This window comes from Colobus angolensis, unplaced genomic scaffold (genome assembly GCF_000951035.1).
Source record: "Colobus angolensis palliatus isolate OR3802 unplaced genomic scaffold, Cang.pa_1.0 Scaffold356, whole genome shotgun sequence".
Taxonomy (NCBI): domain Eukaryota; kingdom Metazoa; phylum Chordata; class Mammalia; order Primates; family Cercopithecidae; genus Colobus; species Colobus angolensis.
Window position 1 is genome coordinate 155,728 of NW_012116888.1, and position 11,028 is coordinate 166,755.

The 11,028-nt window shown below is 41.0% G+C and overlaps 1 protein-coding gene across 1 annotated transcript in view; it reads left to right on the forward strand.

The window, feature by feature from the left end:
- Positions 1-229: 229 nt before the first annotated feature.
- Positions 230-11,028, forward strand: part of CKAP2L (cytoskeleton associated protein 2-like) — a 28,356-nt gene continuing 17,557 nt past the window's right edge. Inside the window, exons 1-4 of the mRNA XM_011953071.1 lie at positions 230-345; positions 2,338-2,404; positions 4,144-4,195; positions 7,520-8,745. Of these exons, the coding sequence (XP_011808461.1) occupies positions 309-345; positions 2,338-2,404; positions 4,144-4,195; positions 7,520-8,745 (1,382 nt within the window). The 5' untranslated portion in view covers positions 230-308. The remainder of the gene's footprint in view (positions 346-2,337; positions 2,405-4,143; positions 4,196-7,519; positions 8,746-11,028) is intronic.

The following is an 11,028-nucleotide window of genomic DNA, read 5'->3' on the forward strand; positions in this document are numbered from 1 at the left end:
TCCCTCGGAGGGCTCCACGCCCATTCAGAGGCGTACTCAGAGGAGGACTCAGAGGCGGGCGGTGCCGCGCCCCGAGGAAGCCGCCCTCAGTGCCGAGGTGCACTGCACGTTCTTCCAATCAAAGGGCCCCAATTCAGGCTCTCAAGGCCAGAGCCAACAGCAAAGAGGCTATTGCCTGTTGTCCCGCTCTCCGTGATGACGACTAGCGAGTTTCAAACCCACAGGAGCCAATGAGGACGCGCGGACGCGCGGCACTCGGGTCTTAGGTACGGGCGCGGCGTTTGAAGAAAAACTGTCACTGAAGAGTCATGGTGCGGCCGGGGCCTACCGTCTCTGCAGCTGTAGGTGAGTATGACCGCGAATGAGTTCCCGTTATTCTCGGGCGTTGGAACATGGCCGGGGTAGTAGGAGGCCACCGAGTGAGTTCTTCCCGCGGAAGGTGGCCGTCCGCTCGCCTGCCTAAGTTTCCCCCGGGCGTTTTCCATCCCGGAAGCGCGTACGCGGCCCCCGGCCACGGTCGCCAGGTAGACGTCTGGGCCCGGGGCGGCGGAGGCTGTGCGCAGGCCCAGATACCTCACGGGCACTTTTCCAGAAAGCCCTGCAGCAGCCTTGCAAAGAGATGTCATTGTCGCCACATTCTGGATAAAGAAACAGGCCCCTTGGTCGGGCCTTCAGCAGCGGGAAGCAGCGCGCTGTTTTGATCCACATTTGGCTCCAGGCAGAGCCGGGCATGGTCCTCTGTGCCAGGAGGCGGCGTCTGGCTTGAGCCCGGGTTCCTGCCTTCGGTGGAGCTCTCACTCCACACCTCTCAGCCTGCCGTGGCTAGAAGTTGATTGGTTAAATCTGCACCCAGGGCTGAGGCTTCTGTGTTCCCTTATCTCTTAGATGTGCTTGGAGACCTTTCCAGCCTTTCAAAATACTCCTGCACATATGCCACCTTCTCCAAGATACGCACCGTTGTTTTGTTTCATCCATTATTCCTGTTGATGCCTACGAGGTCCTAGGCACTTTACCTAACAAGCTTTAAAGATGGGCATTTCTGTCTGCCTGGTAGGCTCAGCAGCAGCCAAGTTTGCTAATTTGCTAGAAGTCACGGAGGTGGGACTCCCAACCCCCATGTCAGCTCCTACGCTCTACACTGCCTGGCAAGCTGTCTCTAAGGATACAATGAGCATCAGCAAAACAGGGCAACTCCGTTGAGATAAGGTTAAGAGTCGTTTGGCACCCTGTCGTCTTTTTTTCTTCCATCACATCATTATTTAATTTTAACCTTTTCCAACCACCTACTCCCCTCATTTATGCCCCACCTCTGAACTCGCATACTTCTTTTTCTCTCTTATGGCCCTTAGATTTTACCTTATACTGTAATTATTGCTGTGTTTATTTTATCTCCACTACTAGTTTGAAAGTTCTCAAAGGCAGAAATCATTGACTTGTCATCCCCTCACAAATGGCTTGTGTAGAAAGTCACCATAGTATAGATGTCTGCCATGAGCAGACCTGGCATATTTTATCCTTAATACCAACAAAGGAAGCCATATAAGGGTTTGTGGGTAAAAATCATCATCCCTGTTAAAAGACATCAGACCAGGCCTGGCTCACCAGCTCAGGTAGGCCAGTAACAGAAGTTCTTCAAAACATAGACTGTTATAGCTGTGAACAGTGGCTGTGAGCTCCAAGGTTAGATAAGCCTGTTTTCAAGTCCTGGAATTGCCACATATTAGCTGGGTAACTTTGGGCGTGACATTTACCCTCTCTGGATTTCAGATTGCAAATCTCATTGGATTGTTTTGTGGATTGAAAGCAATAATGTAAATTTAGGCCGAGTGCTTTGACTCACGCCTGTAATCCTAGCACTTTGGGAGGCCAAAGCAGGAGGATCACTTGAGCTCAGGAATTTGACGCCACCCCTCGCAATACAGTGAGATCCTGTCTCTACAAAAAAAGATTTTTTAAATTACCCAGCGTGATGGTACACACCTGTACTCCCAGCTACTCAGGAGACTGAGGTGGGAGGATTGCTAGAACCTGGGAGATCAAGGCAACAGTGACCCGTGGTTGTGCCACTGCACTCCATCCTCAGTGACAGAGGAAGACCCTGTCTCAAAAAAAAAAAAAAAAGTAGTAAGTTTAAAGAACTTAGTGTAGGCCTGGCATATAAATGATATGGTTGATGTTGATATTAACTTGAAGGCAAATTTATAGGACTAGGGATTTTATAACATTATGTCGCAAAGCCAAAATCATTAGAGAAAAGTGTCATCTTTTAGAATATTAATGAACTGGTTAAAATCATGAACTAAAGTTATGTCGTTTGTTTGCTTGCCTGTGTTGCAGAAGAGCGACAGAGAAAACTTCAGGAGTACCTTGCAGCCAAGGGAAAACTGAAGAGCCAAAACACCAAGTGAGTTTATGTGTCCACAGTTATGCAAGTTTTGTTGCCTTCTTTGTACTAGCAATTTAAAGCCTTTTTGAAACATGTCACTTTTGCTTAGAGTCTACTCAGACTGCATTAGAATCTATGATAACGCAAAAAGAGCATTTCAGTCCAGGCATGACCAAACCCCCTGGGCAGTGCTTAGTCCATTGGCAAAGCTTTATGCATTGTTACTGTGCGAACCTCCAAAGGAAGGAGGGAAGGGTCAGTATTATCTACCATGCTGGAAGCTTTGTCTGTTTCTGCATTTATTTTCTTGGGGAAGTTGATTCTCATGAAGGCAGTTTTTGGTCAAGAACTTGAATGAAGAAAAAAAAAAAGAACTTGAATGACCATGGTTCTGGCATTTCTTGCTAAGGCAGGAGAGCCAGTTACAATCAATCCTCCATAGCAGAGCGATATCCTCCAGCTCTCGAGTCATTCTCTTAGCATTTCTGTTGACGTAGACAGAACATAACCACTTCATTTTTATCCTTTGTAGATTCTTACCATCTTTGTGGTGTTATATGTCCTTCTTTCTTAGCACTAATTAATTTTTTCCCCATTTGAGTTGCTAAATATTTATTTGAAAATTAATTTTTACAAAGTTAGCTTTCACCCTTTATTTTATCTTGGGTGTTTACTCACCTCTATTTCCTTGATTAAATGAACCTAATTCATTTATTCAACAAATATTTATTTAGTACCTATAATGTCTCAGTCACTTCTGATGCTAGAGATATGGTGCTTAACAAGACAGACATTCCTGCCCTCCCAGGGCTTATGTTCTGGATGGGAGAGACAAACATCAAACAAGTCATAATCAAAGTCCTTGTTAGTCTAGCAAGTTTTTGGTCCATGCAGATTGATTCCTTCTATTCTCTGTTTTCCTATCCTTTTTCTGCATTTCCTATCTCACTAGCTAGATTTCATGTGTGTCTTGCTGTTTTTTTTTTTCTTTTTGGTATCACTTTTCCCCTTGAAAATTAGAAAAGATAGTATTTGAAGATACTTAAAACAAGGAATTTTTTTTTTTTTTTTGAGATGGAGTCTCGCTCTGTCGCCCAGGCTGGAGTGTAGTAGTGCAATCTCGGCTCACTGCAAGCTCCACCTCCTGGGTTCACGCCATTCTCCTGCCTCAGCCTCCTGAGTTGCTAGGGACTACAGGTGTACGCCACCATGCCCAGCTAAATTTTTTTGTATTTTTAGTAGAGATGGGGTTTCACTGTGTTAGCCAGGATGGTCTCTATCTCCTGATCTCGTGATCCGCCTACCTTGGCCTCTCAAAGTGCTGGGATTACAGGCGTGAGCCACCATGCCCAGCCGGAAATTTTTTAAAGAAGCAGTTAATGGTTTCATTTGGCATTGTATCTTCAGTGTCTGGCACATTGCAGTGCTGCAGGAATGATGTTTGAATGAGTAAGACTATACAAATATGAAGGAAACACATATATCTCATTAATATTGTGAGAACGCTAGATTTATGCATAGACAGTCTCTGTAAGGATCACAAGGCAAAAAAAAAGTAGGAGCAGTTGGTGGTCTCCAAGGGGGAGGATACAGAACTAAAGAAATGATGATAAGGAGACTTTATTGAATATAATTTTGAATTATTTTGCCGTTACAGAAATTCTAATTATTTAAAATTCTAATCATAATTTTTAATCACTGTACTTCCCAAGCTCATCCTTCTGTGCTGAGGATTAATTTTAATTTGTCTTTTACAGGCCTTATCTGAAATCCAAGAATAATTGCCTGAATCCACCACCTTCTAAATCTGTAAGTAGAAATTAGTCTTTTTAAAAATATGCATTCATGGGTATGATTAGTAATAAAAATAATAAAGATATTAGCAACCTAAAGAACATGTATTTCAAAGATATTTCTTATAGATATAAAAACAGTTTGGTTTAATAAGAGATAATCATTTTTTGAAAAGTATGACATACTATAGTTTAGTTTTATTAACCAAAAAAAGTCTCAAGTGAACTTTAGTCCTCTTGATAGCTAACATTTATTGGATACCTACTGTGTGCCTGATACTTTTCTGACTTGCGTTACCTCACTGAGTCCTCACAATCTTATGAGGCTACTATTAGTAGCCCCACTTTACAGATGAGCAAACTAAGTTACAGAAAGGTTAAATATGTCACATAGCTATTAAGTGACAAAGCTGAGAGCCTGTGATCTTAACCACTTTGGTATGCTGCCATGAAGTTAAATAGCTCAGTAGTCATTAAAAGAATATTTGCATTGAACCTTCCGAGCCACTTAAGTATATGCTTCCTACTCAATTTAATTTAGCTACATTAGAATGGTAAAGGATCCTTAACTTAAAGTTTAAATGGAAGAAATCAGCCCTCTGAAAGAGACACAGATTCTTCATCTGCAATAAAAATCTCACCTTTAGTTTTTAAAAGCATAGTTTTTATCTGTGTTCTGAAATGTAACTCAAATAGTACTTCCTGAAGTGAAACATTCTCATTGGTGAGAATTTTAATAAGTTTTAATGATTCATTCACCAAATGACCTCAGTCATATTTGTCATATGCATATGCATATATAGACATATATATGTTATGTATGTACATGACATCATTAGACACTGTGAAGGATAGCAAAATGTATATAAGGCAAAATTTATGCACAATGATTTAATGTTTGGGAAGCACTGGGTTACACTTTTACTTTATGTAGCTTGAACCAGTGTAGCATGCGAGTCTTAAAGAAAAATCTACTGGAAAGGGCCCTCAGTCAGAGTTCCCTGAGGCATCTCTGGAAGTTGAAAGTACTGATTTCAGTACATCAACTCTTAAATGAAGATGATACCTACCTTATCTGCTTTACACAGTTGTAAAAGTAAAAAATGAACTCAGGAAGGGAATTACAGAATTTAGGAGAAACTAAAAACACGACGTAAATAATAGTCATCATTACAGTTACATAATGCTTGACAATTTATATAACACTTTCAATACATGACAGCAACTAACACCCAGACACTTTATATACATTACCTCACTCAGAACAACCCTGTAAGGAAGTAGACCATATGCTTTAATGTCCAAACCAGGACATTTTTGAGAGTAAAAAGCAGTACTCTTTGACCAACAGGCATAAATCAAAACTATCTTTTGAAAACCAGGATATGTGGCATCCTTCCTAGATAATAGATACTATTATTATTATCAGTTTTACTGTGAATCTAAACCTGCTCTAAAGTTCATTTTAAAAAGCAATGAAGTACTGATACGTGCTACAACATGGGTAAATCTTGAAAACATGCTAAGCGAAAGAAGCCAGACAGAAAAGGCCACATGTTACATGATTCCATTTATGTGACACATCTAAAACAGGCAAATATGTAGACATATAAAGACAGAAAGTAGACTAGCAGTTGCCAAGGACTGCAGGGAGCAGAAAATGGGGAGTGACTGCCAACAAATAAATCAAGTTTCTTTCTAGGGTGATGACTATGTTCTGGAATTAGACAGTGGTGATTGCTGTATAATAGTGTGACTGTACTAAAATCCACAGAATTGTGCACTTACTAAAATGGTGAATTTTATGGTTTGTGGATTATATCAATTTGTTTTTAATATAAAAGAAAGAGCAACTAAAATTAACACACATTTGGAAGCTTTCATGCCAACATCCCTCCACCTCTTCAGTAAGCAATGATGGAGGGATCCAAGGTGTATGTAAATGCTGGTGCTCAGAGATTAATCCAGATATAGCCATTATGGGTATACCATCCATCTCTCTGCCTCCCACTCACATCTCTCCCCCGTTTCACCCCTAACAACAACACACACACCACTGTCATCCGGAGTAGACATCTCTTTGCCCTTAATGCCAAATGGTTCTGGTTAGATATTCTTTACATACTTGCCAGGCTTATATAGTGATTCTTCACAATATTTGTCAAATCAAAAATAGAGCAGTAACTCTAGCATTCCCATATCTTACCCTGGAAACATATTCCATAAATCTCTGTGAAATTCTCCTTTCTGAGTAATTGCTTTCATGATAGATGCTCAGGAATTCATAGTGGCTTGCCCAATTACTTACCATATGAATTCTAAACTCCCCTAGTTTTCAGAGTTCTCTGTAATCTAGCCCTACCTTCTCATCCAGAAATAAATCACATGACTAAACATTTGTTTATTATTAACATAGACTCTAACCTTAAAACCCTGTCCTGGCTGATTTTACACATATGACTACTAAGATGTTACATGTTTATTGAGAGCTGTGGCAGCATATCTCAGACTTCACATCATCTGCCACCTATCTCCTTGTCACCAATCTCCAGGGATGAGACAGAGGTTCTTGAGTGATACTGTGATGTTTACAAAGGTAGTGGTTTGAAAAACATATAGTGTGACTATAGAGTACTAGGAGAGATTTGTTGGGAGGTACCCTAACATAAGTTCATTATGTATATATTTTTTCAGGGTCCTTTGGAGGGCACTTAGGATATAATAGGCATTCAACAACTACTGTTTGAGGCAAATTCATTTTTGAAAGAGCAAGTTTTTTATATTCACTGCATCTCTGCTTAATTCTGTCAAGCTAAAAGATTCTAATATATTTCTGATAGGAACTCAAGTTATAAAAACTACCTATTAGGACAAGTACAGTGGCTCATGCCTTTTATCCCAGCACTTTGGGAGGCCAAGGCGGGTGGATTACTTGAGTTCAAGATTTCACGACCAACCTGGCCAACATGGTGAAACCCCATCTTTACTAAAAATACAAAAAAATAGCCGAGTGTAATGACACACGCCTGTAGTCCAGCCACTTGTGAGGCTGAGGTGGGAGAATTGCTTCAACACAGGAGGCAGAGGTTGCAGTGAGCCAAGATTGCATCACTGCACACCAGCCTGGATGACAGAGCAAGACCCTGTCTCAAAAGAAAAAAACAAAACACAAAAACTACCTATTAATCGTTCTTTACTTTCTGAGAATTCAGCTTTCTTAGGTGAAAATCTAAAAATGATTAATTTTTTTTAGCATGTGTTAAACAGTTATTTTTATTATTTTAAAAACAGTAGGATATTGTTAGGAATTTTTTAATATATATTTTCTTTGTTTTTTCAGATTATTAAACCCAAAAATGATGTTACCAACCATGTTGTTTTGCCTGTCAAACCTAAAAGATCCATCAGCATTAAACTCCAACCCAGACCACCTAATACTACAGGGTCCCAGAAGCCGAAGTTGGAGCCACCAAAACTTCTGGGCAAAAGGCTGACTTCAGAATATGTTTCTTCTAATCCATACTCTAAGCCTTCTAGCAAGAGTTTTCAACAGCGTGAAGCTGGATCATCCACAACAGGAGAACTGTCAAGAAAACCCGTGGGGTCACTTAGTATAGAGCAATTGAAAACTACAAAGCAGCAGTTAACAAATCAAGGAAATGCTAAATGTACAGACTCTGTGAATAATACCCATGTTGAAAACGAATCTTTGGATAACTTTCTAAAAGAAACAAACAAAGAGAACTTGCCCCATATCTTAACAGAACCTGAGAGGAAGCCAGATCCTAATTTATGTACCACAAGTAAGCCAAAGACTAACTCTTCTAATCAAACCAAGAACAGTTTGGTTCCTAAACAAGCCTTGGGCAAAAGTTCAGTTAATAGTGCTGTTCTGAAAGATAGAGTTAATAAACAATTTGTTGGAGAAACACAAAGCAGGACTTTCCCAGTAAAATCACAACAACTCTCTAGAGGAGCAGATCTTGCAAGACCAGGAGTAAAACCCTCAAGGACGGTTCCCTCTCACTTTATTCAGACCCTTAGTAAAGTTCAGTCATCAAAGAAAGTAGTGGTCAAGAACATCAAAGATGTAAAGGTTAGTAGGGGTAAATATGAAAGACCAAATGAAACTAAGTTACAGTCATACCCTGTTACTGAACAGAGAATGAAACATACCAAACCCAGAACGTACCCCAATTTGCTTCAGGGTGAATATAACAACAGACATCCAGACATCAAGCAAGATCAGAAGTCCACCCAACCTTGTTGTATACCTCAGACATCATGTGTACTGCAAAAACCAAAAGCCATAAGCCAGAGGCCTAATATGACAGTTGACAGATTTAATTCAGCCATTCCAAGCACCCCTAGTATAAGGCCAAATGGAACCAGTTGTAATAAACGTGACAATAATGACTTTCAACAAAAAGCACGGACTTTGAAAAAGGCTGTTCCCCAGAACCATTTTCTGAACAAGACCGCTCCCAAAAAAGCTGATGTCACAACCATAAATGAGACCCGAACAAACCCAAATATTAAAAACAAGGCAACAGCAGAGGATCGAAGGTACTTTGCTTTAATTCTAAACTTTTGCAACTTAAGATAATTAGGAAAATCGACCATCAAGAAGACTTGGTCAGGAAATAGGCCATAAATAATAGCTCCTAAGTAATTTTTAACTATAATCTGAAAAAAGATTTCAAGCAAATATATTAAGACTTGACAGGGCTAGGTGGTACATATGTTATAAATCATTTTCTGTAGTTGTATGCTTAAAATAGTTTTTTTTTTAAGAAATTGAAACACAGAATGGATGAGTAAGAAGTAGGGGGTGCAGATGTAGACACGTTCAAGAAGTGCTCTGCTAGGCTGAACAGCAATAGAACAGGTAAGAGTTCACATAGCTAGGAAGTGAGAAGACAGTCTCTTGTCAAGCAAACCAATGGTTAAGTTCAGAAAAGTTATCGGGGAAGAACCAGAAACTTCCATGAGTCTGAGTGGGCCAAGTTTTGGCAAGTAAGCTCAAACAGAGAGGAGCAGTCAGTTCAAATGCAGGGTTCAGATGGTAGAAGTCAAATCTCAGGCCGGGCACGCTGGCTCACGCCTATAGTCCCAGCACTTTGGGAGGCCGAGGCAAGCAGATCACCTGAGGTCAGGAGTTCGAGACCAGCCTAACCAACATGGAGAACCCCTGTTTTTACTAAAAATACAAAATTAGCTGGGTGTGGTGGCACATGCCTGTAATCCCAGTTACTCTGGAGGCTGAGGCAGGAGAATTGCTTGAACCCGGGAGGCGGAGGTTGCGGTGAGCCAAGATCACACCATTGCACTCCAGCCTGGGCAACAAGAGCAAAACTCCGTCTCAGAAAAAAAGAAAAAATCAAGATTTCATGTTGGTTAATATTAACATACATTGATTGAAACTGAGCCAGTGGATTTTTCACACTTTCTACCCAGGAGAAGCATATACGTGTACCTGCTTGTCAGAAATTTCCTTATTTTGTACTTCAAGCAGGTATGCATATATGCTTCGTACAGCTCTGAACACCACCACCAAGCCCCTTGCCCTCCTGAAGAGACAGTAAGTAAACAACTTAATTCAGGGTGATGTGATCAAGAGAGAAGGGCTGGAATGGCTGCTTTAGATAGAAGGATCAGTAGAGGTACTTTCAACAGCAACATCTGAGCTGAGACCTAACTCTGAGGAGAGGCTGGTGACAAGAAGAAGGACAATCCTGAGCAGAAAGAGAAGTGAGTGTAGAGACCTTGAGGTGGTGAATAAGGAAGTCAGGGTCCCAGCCCTGGAGCTCACAGTCTAGGTCAGACAACAGAGGATTGGTCATAAGACTGTGTTGCATGTTGAACATGTTTGATTACAAAAGAGAAGGAGTCTGGAAAGGGAGAGATTCATTCACTCATTCTGCAGGTGTTTCTTCAGCACCTGCAATGTGCCAGGCGCTAGGAGACACAGTGATGAGCACCCAGTCAGTCTTTACCCTTCTGGAGCTAATTGATATATATAGAAAGTACTAGAGAAACAAAACTGTGGTATTGAGGTCCTAGGAGTAAATTGCCTTTAGAAAGGGAAAGTTCCCTTTTCATTTATGATTAGAAGGAAGGCTAAGGAGATGGGAAAAATGCTAGGAACATGGAGGAAGCACATGCCAGATGTCTCAACTTCTATCATCAAGTAGGTGGTTGGAGTGAAGGCGAGGGGCAGGATTTGGGGCTGAAATAATAAACGTTGCATGGATTTTGCTCTGGAGTCAGAAATGAGAGTTAGTAGCATTCATTCATTCAAAAATTAGTTACTGGCATTCTGGAAAAAAACAAAACTATAAAGACAAAAAATAGATCAGTGATATTCAGGAGCTGGGGATTAGGGGCGAGACTGACTACCAAGGAGCATAAGGGAATTATTGATGGTGTTAAAACTGTCTTAGAGCTTGATAATAGACTTACTTGACTTCAGGCATTTGTCAAAACTCAGAATTGCACACTGAAAGGTGAATTTTACTGTGTGTTATTAAATAGCTATGTGTGCTAGGCACTGTGCTAGGAACTGGACTGCCAAGATTTCTGCCTTCATAGAGCTCACACTCTAGTGGAGGAGACAGAAAACCAACACAATGACTAAATAAGGCACGGTAATTTCAGGTAATTGCCTCTCCATGGAGGTGTCATTTGAGCGGAGGACTGAAGATGCAAGACCTTAAGGCAGGAATAAGTGGATCAAGAAACTTCAAAGAGGCAGGGTGCAGTGGCTCATGCCTGTAATCCCAGCACTTTGGAAGGCCGAGGTGGTCGGATCACTTGAGGTCAGGAGTTTGAGACCAGCCTAGCCAACAT